Source organism: Camelus ferus, chromosome 5 (genome assembly GCF_009834535.1).
Source record: "Camelus ferus isolate YT-003-E chromosome 5, BCGSAC_Cfer_1.0, whole genome shotgun sequence".
NCBI classification, from domain to species: domain Eukaryota; kingdom Metazoa; phylum Chordata; class Mammalia; order Artiodactyla; family Camelidae; genus Camelus; species Camelus ferus.
The window spans coordinates 59,048,011-59,067,198 of record NC_045700.1 but is presented as its reverse complement, the minus strand read 5'-3'; the positions used below and the strand labels follow the sequence as shown (position 1 = coordinate 59,067,198).

The 19,188-nt window shown below is 35.9% G+C and overlaps 2 protein-coding genes across 7 annotated transcripts in view; one reads left to right on the top strand and one right to left on the bottom strand.

The window, feature by feature from the left end:
• PMS1 (PMS1 homolog 1, mismatch repair system component) overlaps nt 1–19,188 on the bottom strand; it is a 108,337-nt gene that overhangs the window by 85,067 nt on the left and 4,082 nt on the right. For 2 of the 6 annotated variants that reach the window (XM_032479903.1, XM_014563033.2), the window contains exons 1-2: nt 4,154–4,299; nt 3,324–3,446 (exon numbers count right to left, since the gene is read on the bottom strand). The exons of 1 other annotated variant lie outside the window; for it this stretch is intronic. The gene's annotated coding sequence lies outside the window, so the exon portion shown is untranslated. Of the gene's footprint in view, nt 1–3,323; nt 3,447–3,853; nt 4,074–4,153; nt 4,300–19,188 lie in introns of those variants that run through there. 3 more of the 6 variants (XM_006189224.3, XM_032479905.1, XM_032479904.1) reach the window with 2 other exon arrangements.
• ORMDL1 (ORMDL sphingolipid biosynthesis regulator 1) lies at nt 4,328–17,511 on the top strand. The gene is made up of 4 exons (XM_032479913.1): nt 4,328–4,470; nt 5,901–6,081; nt 11,091–11,242; nt 14,800–17,511. Exons 2-4 carry the CDS (start codon nt 5,908–5,910, stop codon nt 14,933–14,935), a joined length of 462 nt encoding a protein of 153 aa, XP_032335804.1. The 5' UTR covers nt 4,328–4,470; nt 5,901–5,907; the 3' UTR covers nt 14,936–17,511.

Genomic DNA, 19,188 nt, shown 5'->3' with positions numbered 1-19,188 from the left:
GCACCCTCTGTACTCTCCCCAAGCTTCAGACTGGCCCCAGGTCTAAAGATACAGAACTGCTACCCAATATGGTAGCCACAAGACACTTGTGGCTACTGAGCACTTGAAATGTGGCTACTCCAAATGGAGATGTGCTAATACACTCTGGATTTCAAACTTAGTATAAAAAATACATAAAATTTAATTAATTTTTTACATTGATTACAGGATGATACTCTGGATATAATGGATTACATAAATAAAGTACATTCTTAAAATTAATTTCATTTTTTTAACCTTTAATGTGAGACTACTGTAAAATTTGACATTATATATGTGGCTTATATTATTGTCCTATTGGATAGCACTGAATAGAGCACTGGTTAAAACAGCAAGCTTTGAAACCACACTGCTTTAGTTCTAGCCTAGCCCTTACACTAAAAGCTATATAATGCTGAGAAACTTAAAATTAAACCCTAAACTCAATCACCTAATCTACAAAATTAACATAATAATGATATCATATGGCAGTGGTGAGGAGTAAGTAAGATAATGTATATTAGGGTGTTTGGCATATACATGATAAAAGATCCCAGGATATTTGGACTATATTGAGTTCCTCCAAACTCCTAAATGAATATCCCACACTTAAAACCCCTATCACCACAGGGTCTAACCCATGGCTTGCTATATGGTTAGACTGGGGTTTAGGAAGTCTTTTTCCTTAGTTTGAGAGTCCCAGGGATCTAAGAAAAACACCAGTCAATCAACTTTTGGGGTATAAACCTAGCCTCACCTCCACCTTCACTCCTTCTGCACAATCTCCTTATTAATCTCATGATCTTTGTCTCATTCTTTATAATCTCTCTTTCGAAATCTTCTATTCCACTGGCCCCTCCCCAAATCCTTATTTTCATCCCAATCTTCCTTATTCTTCTAGTTTACTGAGCAGACCATACCATGAACTCTCATCTCCACACACACCTTACCTCCTCCACGACACTGTGTCCTTTGGTTTCTTAAAACATCTACACTGCTACCCATATTCTTCTTCCTTAGTCTCAGACCAATGTCTCTTTGTCATAAGCTAACACTTTCACCTAGTTTATTTAGTTCCCACTCAGAAATCTTGACCTTGAAAGCAAAAACAAACAAAAAGTTCTTCCTGCTACCCTACTATACTCCTATGATCACTTTTTTTCCTTTATGAAGTCAAACTTGAATAAGTATAGTCACTGTCACCAATTCCCTATCACTAACTCATGTCTAAAATCCTTGCAAAATGGCTTATACAACCATTATTAGGATTCTTTTGTCTTCAAGTTCACCAAAGAGCTCTTAAATCATCAAATCCTTTTCTCAGGACTCATGTTCCTTGGCATCCCTGAAGCAGGTGACACTGATGACACTACCTGATTCTCAAGGATTTTCCATCTATACCTCTTTGATCTCTTCGTGTTTTCTTCACTCTCTTCCCAGAAAAATGGATATTCCCTAAGCTCTCTTCTCATATATCCTAAAATTCAAAGCTTTGGTTCTAGCATAACATCTAAATCTAAATCCCAAAAGTTATCTCTCTTTCTCCAAAACAGTCATTTCTTACAAACGGTGTCATTGCTACCACAAATTAAATACTTGTAAAACAGAACTTATTTTCCTGCTCCCCTCCCCAAGGCTCCCACTTAACTTCGCTATTTCTCTTAATAACACACTATCCTTAGTGACTAAGGTCAAAGACTTCAACCTTCCTTTATCAGCAGTCTCACCTTATTTGCACCTCCACTTTATCGTAATGCAGTATTATTTATCATTCTAGACCCAGTTTTCAGTACCATTTGTAACATGGTCTTGTCTGATCACCCAGCCAGGAATGATCCTTTCCTTCCCCTACATTCCTAAGGAATTTGGCTGGCATCACTCATGGAATGCTTATCACACCCCTGCCCTGACCTGTATGATTTCTGAATGCAGGGACTTATACATTACACATTTCTGGATGCAACACAGAATAATCAGACCACTTCACTCATGGTGAATACTTCATGAAAATTAAAGAGGGGACCACAAAAAATAATTTTATCAGTACTTCCCTCAAGCCACTATAAACATTAGGATGAGTGTCATCCTTCCCAGCAAGTCATCATTGCCTTAACTCCTCTTTATATATTCTTCTTTAACTGGCTTCCATATCATCCCCTACATCACTTTTATCTCCTAACCAGGCTTTTTTCTGGACTCCAAGGCCTCATTTCCAACTATTTTCTAAATATTATCATTTAAATGACAGAGACGCATCCTAAACTAACATGTTCCAAACTGATCTCAGATTTTGCTCTAATTAACTGTCTTTCTTCCGATATTTATTTGATAATAAAAAAATAACAGCTAATGTAAGTAATTTTATATACATATATATTTAATCATTGCAACAAGCCTATGTATACTGTTATTCCTCTATCACAAACAGGATTTAAAAGCTTGATATCTTGTTCAAGATCACACAACTATTAAGTGACAGATGCACACCTGCATATCCTGGCATGTCTGACTCCAAAGCCTAGGCTTATCCAGTCTCACAAGGCAAAATTAGAAACCTTGAGTCATCCCAGAAATTCTCCTCACTCTCTATATCCTGCCACGGAGTACTGTCTATCCTACTACTTAACTATTTCTCAAACCAGTCCTCTCCTCTCAATACCTGTGGCTAATGCCTCTGTTCAGCCCCTCAATGTTTTCCCCGTGAACTACTGCAATAACCAACTGATATTTTGCCTGGAACCTCAACCATCTATAGGGTTCTTTCTATAATTTAAATTTCATCATTGCAATTCTACTTAAAATTTTAGAAAGATTTCCAACTGCTAGCCAGGTTAAATCCAAACACTTTAACAACTGGACCCCTATCTTTCTAATGTCATCCCATTATTCTCCAAATGCACACTAAATCGGTCATACTACACAACTTGCCTCTCTCACTCACTCCTTCCTTGGCTCACAAGGGTCCCTTTCTCTACTGATGACTTTTAGCCACCCTTCCAAATTTAGTTCAAGTATCACCTCCTCAAGAAAGCCTTTATCTGCTCTAACCCCTGCCCTCAACAAACTAGGCACTCCTTCCTCTGCATGCTCATAGCACCTTTTCCTTACTTCTAATCCCAAACTCATCACAGGTGATTCTAATTATTGTATTTCTTTCCCCATCTTCCAAGCTGAAAGTTCTTGGAGAACAGAGATTTTATTTGAATTTCACATGCCCAGCATAACCTCTGAGTATAACAAGCACTCTACTGTATGTGTACCAAATGGCATCTTTTGGAAAGTAAAAGGATTAACATCAGGCTTACAAGTCACAGCACAGAATGTTTAAGAAAGTCAGGAGTCAGTCTTCCATATTTGCTGAGAGGTAAATCAAACACTCCTGAAAGAGTGCTGGTGATCAGGAAAATCAGTTAAGGACAACAATGTACCTAAAAAAGAAGCAAAGATCAGAAAACTCACAGACTTTAGGGAGAACACAATGAATTAATTCACTTAAAAAGCAATAAATCTAACCTAACTGGTTTCATAGGCCAACAGAAATGTAATCCACCAACGTTCTCTTATACCAATTTTGAAATGTTGTCGAAAGTTATTTAAGCAATACGAATCAAAAACTCAGTGTACTGCCAAGGTAATGAAATTCGATTTCAAAGATAATTCCAAATAATAGATTTTTCCTCCTTGTTCTTGAATAAGAACAATTTTTGGTATCCACATTTCCTCAGCTTGTAACACAGGTGCCTGTCGTCGGTGTGTAGATGAACTCAGAATAAAGGAAAGTTTTGTTCCCTACTTGCATGATGCCACAACATACAATATTATATACATTACTCACAAGACAGGCTGAGTTACGGTTGTCAGGGGTTAAAGTCTCTGCCTGGCAAAGAACAATTTTAAGATCAGCACCCAGAAGGACCTGGGTAATGGGCTACAACAAAGACCAAACCAGACACTAAGGAGTCCACACTTCCTCGGAGACCGCTCTCCACGCACCCGCTTCCCGCCCCTGGAGGTGGGGGAGGGGCGCGCACGGCCGCCGCCGACGCTCGTGCCACGCCCGGGACGAGTTGAGGGGAGAAGGCGCTCAAGCCTAGGAGGATATAAGAATGAACGCCCGTTAGCCACACGACACTACCTTCTTGCTCGCGCGAGGTGGGCAATTACAATCCACTAGCAGACAGGCCAGCGTCCCGCCAGGAGCCCAGGCCCGGCCCTGCGGATCTCCAACTCACCCACAGCGCGCGCGCGGCCCTTAGTCCCGCCCTGCCCGGCGAACGTGGGATTGGCGCTGCCCGCAGCCAATCCCCTGGCAGCGCGTTCGGCCCTGAAAGCTTCCGCAAGCAGCGCTGCGCCGCGCCGTGCTAGAGCTGACCACTGGCATTCGGCCTGAGGAGACGCCGCCGCCGCGGAGCAGGTCCTACTCCGAGCTGGCCGCCGGGAGTTGGGCGGCGGGTGAGTGGGCAAGAACGGCCGTGGCGGTGGGAAGCTGCTGGCGGACCCGGGTCGGTTTGAGGGGAAAGAGTGGACTCCGGCCCTGTCCGCGGCGCCGTGTCTGGCTATGCGGGCCGAGTGGTCCCCAAGGCATGCCCCCCAAATCCTCGTCATCTTGCCCCGGCCTTGACAGGATTGCAACTCCGAGAAGAAAGGGGCAGGTGGGGGCGGGGGGCTTTGTGGCGGTAGCAGCAGTGGCTTTTGCTGAGCTTCCACTCAGGGGGACCGTGACCGTCTGGCGAGCAGGGGACTCCTCAAGGGGGTCCCTGCGGGTCGCTGTTTTCCAGGTACCCGCGAGGGCCGAGCCGAGAGGCTCTTCACTCTCTTTAGTCATTGTTTGCCAGTCCTAAAGTGGCACGGCGGACCCCCTGGAAAGGTTTTCTGAACTCGGGGCGGGTCGGTCTTTGCCTTCCAGCTCAGCTGTAAATTTTCAGCCTCCTTAGAGCATTTTTTTTTCACATGCTGTAGAAAGTGGGGAAAGCATCTTGAATAGTGGCATGTTCTGAGGAACTTATAGCACATAAAAATAATGTTTGCTAGAAATTAACATTGTAAATCGACTGTACTTCAGTTTAAAAAAGTGTTTGATACACGGTGGTTATTTATATTAGAAGACATAGTTACACACTTAAATTTGAGATTTTTGCTTCGTTTTGGTGTAACCAACTTAAAGCATCATAAGCCTATAGATTTTTAGAGGGAGAAGGGAAGGAAAGAAGGAAGAGAGAGAAAGAAAAGAAAGAAAGGTTTGTTTTAGGGAAGTTAACTAGAGTTTAAAATATGCCGAAGGCTCCTTGTTTTAACCTAATTGACCTACTTATATCATAAGATTGAGAAACAAACCTTGTCTCTTGACCGTGTAAAATTTCCACCTCAGCTTCAGTATTCATAAAGGAGTGATTTGAACTCTGACCACTCTTTATGGATGCATTACTTAGATGTCTGGCTACTCAGAACAGACTGGTTGGGTCAGCTTTGATTTTTTTATGTTAGTTTATTCTATTGGTAAATTGAGCTCCTGAGTTTTCACTTTGCTTTCATAATATAATAAAATGTAGGTTTTCTCTTTCCGTTTGAGTTTTCCTGCCCATTATTTCACTTAGTAAAACCACCATGCTGAAGATAAGGTTTGGGAAAGGGACTTTTAACTGTTTATTTTTCAATAAAAACCATAAAAATAAGTATCGTTTGTCTTACCATAAAGTCAGATGTTAAGAATTATTTACTGCCCTCGTCAGCATCTGCATATAGCATATTTTGGAGGGTCTGTTTGTTCTATTTCAGAACGAGAGAAAAAATAATCCCAGTAACACTAATTTTGTCATGTCAAATTAGGAGTATTTAGGTTTCCAGTTTTATCACTGTTGGTTCATCTCGTTGCCTTCTTACAGAGCAAACATGAATGTTGGAGTTGCTCACAGTGAAGTGAATCCAAATACCCGTGTAATGAACAGCCGGGGTATGTGGCTGACATATGCATTGGGAGTTGGCTTGCTTCATATCGTCTTACTCAGTATTCCCTTCTTCAGTGTTCCTGTTGCTTGGACCTTAACAAATGTTATACATAATCTGGTAAGAATTTCACCTTATACTAAACACTTAAAACCTTAAGGTTTAGTGGTTTTCAGGGACTAGGCACGGAAGGAGTGGGGAGTTATTGTTTAAGGGTACAGTTTTAAAAGATGAAAAGAGTTCTGGAGATGGATAGTTATGATGGTTGCATAACAGTGTGAATGTATTTAATACCACTGAACTGTACACTTAAAAATGGTGAAGATGGTATAGCTTATGTTGTTTGTATTTAAACAATTTTTTTAAAAGCCTTAAGTTTTATGTCATAAAGAACACATGACTCAGTTTTTTAAAACAGTTTGAGATCTAATTCATATAATACAGAATTCACCCATTTAAAGTGTACAGTTAGGTGATTTTTTTTAGTATATATGACAATTTTGAAGAATTCTTATCTGCAATAGGATTGTATTTTTTTCTATCATTTTATGTTTAAACATTGGACCCTTTTTCTAAGTAAGACATTTTTTTCTCCTATTGGTTTTATAGAATTTGAAAAACAGTAGGTCATTTTAGCATAATTTAGAGGACACTAATTCAGGCTACTATAATATATGGATTAACCACAATGCTTCAGAAGTAATTATGTTTCATGAGTCTAATGAACATCTTTGTTTCAATCCTGTTAAATCTTTCTAAGTTGTGTAAATATACTTTCCTATTTCAGTATAGAAATTTTGAGCTTAATCATATCTTATATGATCCAGAAACTTACGGTGTCTTAGCACCATTGACTATTGCTCTTCTGTATTACATGATAGCTCTACAGAGTACCAGAGGTTAGACTGACTCTCCTGACCACATTATGCAGCCCTGGAAATTGCCTGTTTAAAAAAAAAAAACAAAAACAAGAAACCTGATAGTGACTTTTCTTGTCTTTAACAGCCTATTAAAATAGAATAAAAGGGGAGAAATCTAGTTAATTAAGACTTTAATTAAATCCAGATTAACTGTAGATTTGTTTAAAGATATTCCCAAAATGAAGAACTTAGAACTTTAAGACAGAAAAATGCAGGAGAAATAGATTTTTTAAAATTAATAGTTATTTTATATCCTTTGGAAAGAATCTGAAGTTGACTGGGGGAGGACAAGGATGATGTGGTAGAAATAAGTGAATGTCCATTTAGTCCATTTCAAATGATAGACTTTGGAAGGAAGTATTTAAAAACACTTTTTAAATTGTGCCTTCTCTGAAATATTTGACACTAATATCTCTTCTAGTGGAATTCTGATTTCCTTTGACTTCGATGGGATTGTTTTTTCCTAGATATATTTCTGTTCTTTCCACTTCTGTTTCCTCTTGCACAGACTTCTCTTTTTTCCTCTTAAAATATTGCTGTTTCCAAGGTTCTTTTTTTCATCTCTTCTTATGCTATATATTCTATCTGGGTTACTTCATCTATCCATGATTTCAATTTCTACCTTAAATGATGATGACCATATTAATGGCCAGATCACCTTGCACCTTAAACCAAACAAGTATAAATTGAACTGATTCCTGATATATCCTTCACCACCTACAATCTGTTCCTGGACTTTGTTCCTAATCTAATGTAAAGGCACCATTGTCTGCCCAGTAGGCCAAGCCACATAGCTGAATGTCAAAGGTGAAGTGATTATGTAATCTGTTGTCCAAACTGAGACTCTTTCGAGAATAAAAGAGAGCTCTAGTAATAACTATTCCAAGAGGTTAGGTGTAAATTGGGACCATCCATGCAAACTAGGATATATGGCACCTCTAGTCTTAGGGTAACTCCTTTTCCTTTATATTCCACATCCATTTAATCAAAGCCCTATTTGTTCTACTGCTGTACCATCTTCAACTCGATCCCCGTGGGCATTGCTGTAACTCATGCCCGTTTTCCCCCCTCAGGAGGATTACTCCAGTACATCAAATGGTCTCCTTGATGCTCCCCTACTCTATTCTCCTTCATTCCAGCTTGGCAGAGTAGCATTTTTAAAATGTATGTCTGCTCAAGTCACATTCTTAAGTCTTTCGGTGATTCCCCATTACATTCATAGTAAAATGCCAAGTTCTTTGTGTGGCATACAAGACCAATTGATAATAGTGCAGAGGTAAGAAAGGAATCAAATCTTATCTCAACACATCTCCAAACATAAGCTATGCTCTAACAATAATGAAGATGGTCTTCTCTCACCTTTTTACTTTGACTTAGGCTCTTCTTCCACTATTTTAACACCTCTCTCTTCTTGCTCTGCCTAATTCCTGCTTGTTGGGAAAATTACTCAAGTATCACCTCCTCCAGGAAGCTACAAAATTCCTGTGCTGCATTCTTTTTTCATGTATTTATCATAGTTTTATAATTAGCAGTTTATCTCTTTTATTTTTTAATTTCTGTATCTCTGAAGACCTGTTTAACTGTTTGCTGAATAAATTAGTCTATTCTCATATAATTTTCCCTTCTCCAATGGCACATGTATTAAATGTACTTTGGAAGTCTTCTCTCCCCTTCACATTTTCAAGTTGGTTGACTGAGACTGAGATACAGTATACAGCCATGGACGAGGGATAGGTAATTGAGAACATGTAGGGAAGCAAACTTCTGACATTAGTCCTCTTGACTAAAAACCTAACTAACCAGCCATAAAGGTAGCAATTATAAGATTCTTTTGAAGTTGTCCTACATTAAACCAACAAAAAATGTGAAATACATATGCATGCTTTTAAATTTGGGAAAATAGACCTAATTGTCATCCTGGTTAGAAAAAAAACTGTATTTACCTTTCTGAACTATACAGTAGAAACTGACAGCAATTGTTTTTATTCAGTGCTACAGTTCACTCTTAAGAGATGTTAATAGTTCACAAAATTCTTAGCCTAGCTTTCAAATTATGAAAAAGAATTCTCTTCGTTTGAATCAGTAGTATATATCTGTTAAGGGCTAACTATGAGCTACTTACTTTTTTCCTCCTAATTCTTTGGCTATGGGGGGTAAATCATCCATCACAAAGATTTTATAGAAAAACTATTAAAAATAAAAATAATGGAATAGAAGATAAATGGTTATTCATTGAAAAGAATATATAAAACAAACTATTTGAATATTCTTTTTTAATAAATTTTCTTCCAAGACAGACCTATCACATTTATTTATTTATTTATTTATTTATTTATTTATTTATTTATTTATTTATTTATTTATTTAAATGGAGGTACTGGGGGTTGAATCTAGTACCTCATGCATGCTAAGCATGTGCTCTACCACCCACCCACCCTCACCTTAAATATTATATTCTAAACACTGGTGACTGCATGTGGTTTGAAGGAAATGAGAGGATTCTTCTTTCTCTTTGATAATTCAAATACATGTATGGTCTAGAGTAGAGATTCTTAACTTTTTTGGGGTCCCATACTCCTGAGAATTTGAAAGCATACAATTTCTGTTTCATAGTCCCTTTTTAAAGCTCATGTGAAAATCGTTTCTTTATGCTTACAGAATAAACATTCCTTGGCTTAATGTCATCTTGGCTTAACATCTAATACTTGCTTTGTACCAGCCTTTGTTCCTGAGGTATTTAAGCTAATGGGAAAACAAACATTATGTAGACAACTTAAACACGGTATATTATGCTATAATCAAAGTATTTCAATAAAATTCTATATAAGCACATAGGCAGGAGGTTAATTATTGCTAATGAGGAGGACTTTACTAAGGAGTTATCATTTGAGTTGAACCTTCAAGAATGAAATAGTTGACACCATCAAGGCTTTTGCTTCAGTAACAAGGAACCTTTCCCTCCTCTGCATTTCCTGAGTGCTGTAACTGTATCTTTGATATGAATTTCTGCCCTACATTGTAGCTGTTTATGCATATCTTTTTTTTCCCCTTGCAATCTCTTAGAAGATTGAAGCAAGGTGTTGGGCATATCTTGTTCAGTTTCATATACGCATACAGGTCTTATGTCCTGCATATGTTAGCCACTTATTAAATGTTTGTGGCATTAAATCCAATGGAACATGAATCCATTCCTCTGTTGCTCAGGTGTTATTGCAGCTAAAAAACTTTTAAATTGCCTAGTGGAATAACTGGCAAGTAGGCTAAGCTTTGAAAAGAGGGCTCTATTAATCTAGTAGAATAGTATAAAATTTTAAAACCAAAATTTGTTTTTTTCCATATATTTATTAAAAGTTGAAGTTAAAAAAAATGATATCACGTCATGACTTTAGTGGGTAACATAACACTGTTTCATGGTAATATATAGGCTTTATTCTGTTACCAGTACCTTAGACAGTGATCTTGCAATGAAGCATTACCTATCAATCTAAATGGGTATCTCAAGGAAACCAAAGCTAGTATACATTGTTTTTTTCCTAATTACCCACAAAATTAGATGTTAAAACGTATCACTAGACAGAATGTCTTTTAGTAATTTTTTTTACTTTGATTATTAAAAACTAACTTTAAAAGAAACACTATTGAGGCACAGTGATGATTTTAAAAGCAAATTGTTTTGACATTATACCTGTTATATCAAGCTATCTCTGTTGCTTTGGAAAAGAACTATTGAGACAAATACAGTTCTAATATTAAATATTTTCAAAACCATTTTCTCTGATACAGAGATTTTGTTTATTATTTGCCAATTTGTGTGTTTTTTTTAATAAGATTTACCAGCATGACACTGTAAACTTTCCTACACATTGGGGAATAGGTAATCCTGTTTTCTAATAGGAAATGTGTTAGAAAATCTACATGCAATGATATAAAGCTACTCTGATGGTACTTTTCATTTATTTTCAATTTAAAAGAGACTTTATAATGGTTTGACTTTATAATGGTTTTCCAAATATTATTTCCATATAAGACCCTAGAAGTTTTAATTTACTATCAAGAAACTGGCCCCAGTCTTTCACAATAATGTGAAAGCTTAAAACTTGAGCTGTTAATCAGACACTCTCATAAACAGTCTGAAACTGTCTTAAAACTTACTGACAAATAAAATTTTGTGTTTGATATTGATTATGTATCCCCTTGCTTGCTTTCCAGGGGATGTATGTATTTTTGCATGCAGTAAAAGGAACACCTTTTGAAACTCCTGACCAGGGTAAAGCAAGGCTCCTAACTCATTGGGAACAACTGGACTATGGAGTACAGTTTACATCTTCACGGAAGTTTTTCACAATTTCTCCAATAATTCTGTAAGTGGTGGATATTTTTAGGTATAAGGAGGATTCGATGAGAGGAAGCCATCCTTTTATTGGATTAAATTTGAATTAGAAACTATTTTATTGAAAACCTTTATCAATAAATAGCTACCTCATAAAGAGTATAAAATACAGGCAAAATTTTTAACAAGTTGGTAATAAACCAGTTTTCACTTCAGTCTGATACATTCAGAGACAACATTATATGCTCATTGGTATGCCTAGCCATTCTAGAATGTACAGGTCAGATACATTCTAGTTCATGTTCTTAAGTTTCTTGCAAGAAAACTAAGTATATTATCTTATTCTATATTCCAAATTAATCTTCCCTAAACAAGGGTGCATTTCAGATGAATTTCATTGACTTTCTGCCACATTTGGATGTTCAAACTCCTTGGGAGGGACAGTATGGTTTAGAGAAAAGAAAGGTTAGGCTTCTGTTTTAGGACAGACCTGGGTTGTATCCTGTACATGTCACTCAGCCAGTTTGGTTTGCTCATAAATAAAATTCTAGCCAATGGTGCTTAACTCATTGCTGATGCTGTAAGAAATAAGAGATAATATCTATCTGTAAAGCATCTAACCTTGTATCTGGTATCTAATTTCCTCCTATTGCCTAATATTCAGGGTCCTCCACAAAATGGTTCCTCATTTTTCCTTTTTTTTTGCAATACTTTTTTTTTTTTCCAATACTTATTCATTTTACATTGTCTTTTGGGGGGAGTAATTAGGTTTACTGCCTTCTCCTTTCTTAATTTATCTGTCATATTCTTTGAAGATTTAAATTGTACCTCCTCAGTGAGGTCTTTTCCTTAGCACCCAATGTTCAGTGATAATGCTCTGCTTTGAACTTCCATAGTAGTTATATATCCCTTATTTAGGCCTCTTTGTATTATTTCTTTATTATTATAAATGTTTATTTCTGCAAAGAATTTACAAGTGCATGGATTGTTTTGAATTCCACACTAAGTTGCTTGCATATAATAGATGTTTCACATATATCCTAATCACTCTGTACCACAAAGATTATACATAATAAAATATCCATTATAGAATCAGTGCAGTCTGCAGTAGCTAGAAAGACTTTTTGGACTCATTAGAGTCCCTTAAACTGGGACTTAAGGTAGAGTGCGTTTTAGATACATGTTTAAGTAAGGGAAGGCATTTTCAAATGAAAAGAATAAAGTAATCATAGAATGGTAGGTTTCTTTTTCCTTATATTTATAGCACTTGGAGGAAATTTAAAAATTTTTTAAATTGTTTTAGCCCCACATAAAAATTTTTTTTTAATAGACTTTATTCTTTTAGAGTAGTTTCAGGTTCACAGCAGAATTGAGCAGAAAATACGGAGTTCGCACACAGCCCTCCCCACCCACACATACATACTCCCCTACCCTCACCTTCCCTCATGAGTGTGGCATATTTGGTACAAATGATGAACCAACATGTAGCCCCACATAAAATTAATGTCAAAAGAAAAATTATTTGTATGGCCTAACAAAGATTAATGCAGTAACAAGAATAATGTTTATTCAGATAGCCCTAGTTGGTATTTTAGCTCCACTTCTCTCTAGCTATATGACTTTTGGCCATTTTCTTGAAAGCCTCAGTTTCCCCATCTATAAAATGTTGAGGGTTGCATTATATTACAGTTGACTCTTGAAAAGTACTGGGGTATGGGCACTGGCCCTTTGTGCAGTCAAAAATTCAAGTATAACTTATAGTCAGTCTACTGTATCCCCAGTTCCACATCTTCAGATTCAACCAATTGCAGATTGTTTAGTACGTGGTCTTTACTATTGAAAAATATCCACCTGTAAGTGGACCCTTGCAGTTCAAACCCACATTGTTCAAGGGTCAACTGTACATGTAAAAAGCCTTACATGTGCTGAATTTTCAATAAAAGCTATCACAAAAAGTCAACTATGATGTACCTGTGTACAACACTCATATTTCTAAAAGTATATTTTTGATCCACAGGTATGATTTCAAATATTCTGTAATTAAATTCCTTACATAACCGAAGAAGCAGCATTAATAAACCCATTCATATAGCATTGATATTCCCAGAGTGCATTTACATTTTCTTATTTGGTCATCATTTGTCAGGTATGTAAGATAAGTAATATCCCTGATTTTTAGTTGAAGAAGCATTAAAATGCGTTATCTTGCTCCAGATCTTGTAGCTAGTTGGAGTGAAGAGCCCAGATTAAAACCTTAATTTCTAGCTTCAGGTCTCTTTCCAGTATACCCTTTGACAAAATATGCTATCACACTGATTCCCATTTGGGTTTTATATCCCCTTGGAGGGTTGTATAGGTTTTTGTAAGAGTCAAGTAGTTTTATGTAATCTACGCACACAATTAGTTTTCATTAAGAGACATAAAGGAGACATATGCTATGATATGGTAAGGAGAAGCCATTCCAAGATTATTTCTGACATACCAGATTACAGATTAAACCCATAATGATGATGGGAAATCAAACGAGCTTAGTAAATGCAAATGGTTTACTATTTTGTTCGGTGAAGGAAATATGAAAACAGTCTTCAAGTATACAAAAGCAGGAAGAAAGGGTTTAAAGATTGAGGAACCTGGTTTATTCTCAAGGAAGAATTTTCTGACTATAGTTTGTGAAGTAGGTGGAAGATTATAGAATTTCTCAATTCAGATGGTTCTGAAAATGATGTGTACAGCTCTCTGTGTTATTTTTAGTTGTACTTGGAAAATAGCTGTTCTCTAACCATCTTAACACAAGATATCACCACTTTAGAGGAAAGTCTATTAAAATACTTTACTGTTTACTCTAAAAGTGCTAATTAGACAAACACCCATATGCAAACTAACTTCTTAGTTATCATGAAGTAAGGTATGATGTTTTATTCTTTACATCTTATCTGTATAAGGATACTCTTTTAATGTATCCTACACTAGTGTATTTTACACACTGATGATGTGTCCACATTCTGATATATGCTTGGGTCAAACTAGACATTCTGACTCGATGATTTATGGTCGTAAAGGTGGCTTAGGCCTCCTAAAACAAATTTTCATATTTTGGATGTCTTTGAATATACGTACATATGTTCAGTCGTGGTAAAACAGCTGGAATTTTACAAGAGTGTCTTTCAAGTTTCCAGTTATACTTGTTATAGACCTGTTCAACTACAGTATGGAAATGAGAACATCAAAAGAGCAGTCAAGTATTTGTTTACCTATACCTGAAATTTCAGTTCAGCATATGAACCCTAGCTTGAAAGCGTTCTGCTTTAAAGGATGCTAAATAGCAACTGTAATCCATTAAATGCATTTTAATATGATTGCAGAAATGCAAAATGTAGTTATGCCTCTATTAAATAGATTTTCAAATCCCAAATAAAATTAATGTAGGCCCCCAAACTAAAATGTTTCCTCTTGTTTTAATGCTCAAAAATGATTCTGCTTTTAGGTATTTATGTTTCAATGACCTTTTTTCTGCCTTTAAATATTTAAAAAGCTCTAAGTAATTTCATTTTTAGATGTTATATATATTCTGAACTTTTATTTCTACAGGTATTTTCTGGCAAGTTTCTATACAAAGTATGATCCAACTCACTTCATCCTAAACACAGCTTCTCTCCTGAGTGTGCTAATTCCCAAAATGCCACAGCTACATGGTGTTCGGATCTTTGGAATTAATAAGTATTGAAATGTTTTGAAACTGAACAAGAATTTTTACATGTACTGAGTTTTCTGTAAGGAAGGAGTGGTTAGTAAGCTGCACTGTTTCTGTGATAGCGTAAAATGAAGGGTATTTACATTGGAGGACCAACTGCTGGTTCTTCGTATGCAGTTCTGAAGTGCAGATTTTTACTAGAAGATGCCTCTGTTGAATGCATCTGGTATCTTTCTAAAGGGAGGTTTTATAGGCAGGCTGGGCAGGCCCAGCTTACAAGTTAAATGGCTATAGAGTGAAGGTGTAGTAGAAAAATCCAAGGAAATAAGAGATTTATAAGAAACTAAGTCCAGCTTAGCTTACAGTGAATGGGCATTATGTTAGGAGAAGAAAATTTCCAATCATTCAGTTACGGTCAGTTTAAGCAGACTTACATGTAAACTGGAATCATCTCTTTAAAGTTTATTATAGATTGTTTTTATTATCATACATATTCTTTTGTATTATATAAGAGGATATATACACTCTTGTTTTATACAAACCAATTCCTACCTTATAAGTGTACTTTTTTGGTTTGTGAGCTCAACATTGTTGATGAGTTCATTTTTACATTTATTAAGTTACTGTGTTCATGAAGGTCCACCTTCATGACTGATGATAGAAGGTAGTCAGGCATCTTAGAAGCAGCCTTTCAGTAAGCCTTCTAATTTTGGAACAAAGTGGGTTTTGCTACCTTTCAAGGCCCAAAGCTGCTAAACCAATTAAGAAAATAATTTATTTCTCATAGTTAAAATATATGGTCATTTAAGGGTCTCTACTTATTTGGTTGAGCAATCCAATTGTTGAAGTCTGCCATTCTTCAGAAAAGGAAATATAAAATGGACAACTCCATAGCCAACCTGTGGTCTGGCAGAAACTGCTTCTCTAGTAATAACATCAAAGTAAATAATGAGTCTTTTTCAGCGGATCTACAGTAAAAGATAACATCATCTTTCTTGGTCCTCCTGCTCTCAGTCCCCATATTTTGCCCATTAATATTTTTCCTGTCAGTATATGAGTCTTAATGTAGATAACCCAAAACAGTAACTCTTTCCAAAGCAGCACCTATATTGAATTGTGACTTAGAGAAGCCTCCTATAGTTGCTGACGTTAATTGCAAGAAGTAATTATATACTACTTTGAGAAGTAAACATGTCAAAAAAAAAGTTCTGATAAGGGATGAAACTGAAAAACTCCAGTAACATTTGTAAGCAAAATTGAGTGAAAAAAAATTGTAAAACCAATTTAAAAAATCGGTTTGTTTCAAGCTGACTTTTCAAGGTAATGATCATTGTTTTGTATTTCAAAAGTACTGAGTTTAGAAATCAGTTGTATGATAATGCCTTTGTATGTTTGTCTTTTCTCATGTATTTTTAAATAACCAGTAATCTATGCTTTAATAAAATTTTTCTTTGGTGTAAGATTATTGCAGAAGCTGTCCAAATTCAGTCATTAAAGTTACTCTTAAATTTCTCAAGTTTTTTTTTTTAAGCAACTGAATTTATAAAATTAAGATGGCTAAAAAATCCTTTGTTTTTCTTCATTTTAAAGTTTGTCTCAAAAGGCTTAACATTTTTGGTACAAACTTCAGAGATAGAAATCTGCCTCTAATACAGGCCTTCATCTGTTTTTGCCCTTCAATGTTTTAAAAATATTTATTTAATAGATATTTGAGGGCCCACTCTGTTGTAGGAATTGTTTTAGGTATTGTGGATATAGTTTGTAAGCAAGACAAAGTCCTTTGCCTTATGTGTGTACATTCAAGTTGAATAACAGATAATAAATGAGTAAATAAGTGCGTATTATTTCATGTAGTGATAAATGCCATGGGGGGAAAAATTAAGCAGGTGAAAGCAGGGCAGCCTGCCTCAGAAAGGTCTTCCCCAAAGATCCTAACTAAGGTGACTTTTGGACACAGACCTTCCTGATGTAAAGGAGCAAGCAGTACAAAGATCTGAGGAAAAAGACTTTCCAATACAGGTGATGACAAATATTAAGGCTCTGGGACAGGGATGAGGTTGGTGTGTTTAAAGAAAAGCAAAACTACTGAGCCTGGAAAGCTGTAATAAGCAATGAGGATGAGAATGGTAGCAAAGGTCAGAGAAGTTGTTAAGGGGTCAGATCATATAGGACTTTATAGACCAGAGTAATGAGCAAATTTTATTCTAAGCTTGGCAAAGCCATTGGAGACTTTTGCACAGGAGATTAAAGGGATCTGAGTTATTTCTTGTTTTGTGAAGGTTACTAGCTAATGTTGAAAATAAACTATAAGGGAATAGGAGGCAGGAAGAACAGTTGGGAAGCTACTACAGGCAAGAGGTAGCTCAGATTAGGGAATTAGTTGATGAAGTGGTGAGAAGTGGTCAGATACGGGATATACTTAGCAAGTACAGCTCACAAGACACTGATACAATTGAAAGTGGGTTGGGGGAAGGGAACAAAAATGACTCATAGTTTTTTGGCCTTAACACCTAGGTGAATGGTTGACCAGTCAATATGGAAACTATTCCCAATTTCACAAATTTGTACCGTTTAATATAAAATAAATAAAAACATTTAAAAAAACAAAATTTATAATGACTGTTATTTGGAACAAAATCAATTGCTATGCTATAATTAACTCTGAATTTCATGTCAGGACACAATTTCTAAATAGGCGTGAGCTCAGAAATGACACTAATTTTAACATTCATTGGTGAATCTTTCCTACAGGAATTATTATCGTGGAGGTCCAATGGTTGTTTTCTATTTCCTTCATTTGTTCTACATTTATTTATTGGAATTCTTCCATAAGGAAGATTTTTCCTTTCTCTCATTTATCTACTCAATCATTTATATTATGGACTCATGGATATTTTATTCTTTGGTTTATATTCCATTACTGTCGTTATTACTTTGTTGCTAAATTTGTCCTCCCAATGGAACTTCCCAGATTGGCCCCTGTATACTTTTGACCTGCCCCATCCTTTTCTTTTTCAAAGCATAGAACTGTATTTTTTAGGTTTATGGCACTATATTATTGTCTATTAAACTAAAAAGATCCTGAGGGGCATAACTATCTCCTTAACTAATATCTGTGTGAATTAGCATTATGGAACTATATGATGCTAAGAGTTGGAAAAGACCTCAGAGGCTATGTAATTCAGTTCCATCCTTTATGTTGAATTTTCATTGACCACCATACCTCTATTCAGTTTTGTGTTAGCGCTAATAAAGGAAGACTTAAAAGGCTGCATTTTTGGGTTTTTTTATTTTTTTATTTGTATTTTTTTGTTTTGGGGGCTTTTTGTTTTTATTTTGGGGCTGAATTTTTGTATTGCAATTTATAACTTATTTTACATTGGGCCAAGTCTAATCTTTATTCTATATAACTTCAAGTATTTAAATTTTAAGTTATTATCAGCAGCACTGAATAAACATTGCCAAAGCCTCCACCATTTTCCATATGATATGGTTTCAAGTTTTTCCCACTATCCTGGTAATTCTGCTCTAAGTGCAGTTTATTATTGTATAGCACTAAAAGTTAACAAGAGGTTATGGATGTGATGTCACTACAGTATCATTTCCCTTGTTCTGGATACTTTTTATTCTTAATGCAGCATAATATTTTAGCTATTTTCAGAGCCACATATCACTGATTCACTTTATGGTCACTAAAACCTCAAGTCCCAACATTTAATGTTGGCTTTCCCTTCATATATTTATTTAATGGATTTATTAAACAAAAGTCTAAGATTTCTCTATTTTTATAGAACCCCATGTTTTTAGATTTTAGCCTACTGATTCATCTTATCTAGCTGAAGTTGACTTGATTATTATGCAATATATTTCTCCTATATTAATATATATCACTAATAAATATGCCTGCAAAATACCCTCATGCTAATAATCCTGAAGAAGACAAACACAGCAACCCAGTATAGACTAATGCAGTTTAATAATCTTTCTAACAGGACAGATAGAAAAGTGTAACTCCCAAAACAGTTACATGGATATTACATATTGATGTTGGAAATGTAAACAGGTTTAGTACCTGGAAGACAGGTACAGGTAAAATAAAAAACTTCGAAGTAGTACTGGGCAGGGAAGGAAGATAAAAGAATAGCAAAGATGAACTTTCCTTCATTTTGCTTGATGTCAAAAAGTAGTGAGATATCTCAGGTTATTTTACTCCCTAATTTCAGTTCCAGTTAAAAACTATTCAGCAGGTAGTTTGTTATATGGGGTTTAAAAGTTTTTGTTTAGCT

Excerpts from the sequence above, each read along its gene's own strand:
- ORMDL1 (XM_032479913.1), top strand. The coding sequence starts at position 5,908 with ATGAATGTTGGAGTTGCTCACAGTGAAGTGAATCCAAATACCCGTGTA. Across the intron at positions 6,082-11,090 it reads CAAATGTTATACATAATCTG|GGGATGTATGTATTTTTGCA; the intron begins GTAAGAATTTCA and ends CTTGCTTTCCAG. Across the intron at positions 11,243-14,799 it reads ACAATTTCTCCAATAATTCT|GTATTTTCTGGCAAGTTTCT; the intron begins GTAAGTGGTGGA and ends TTATTTCTACAG.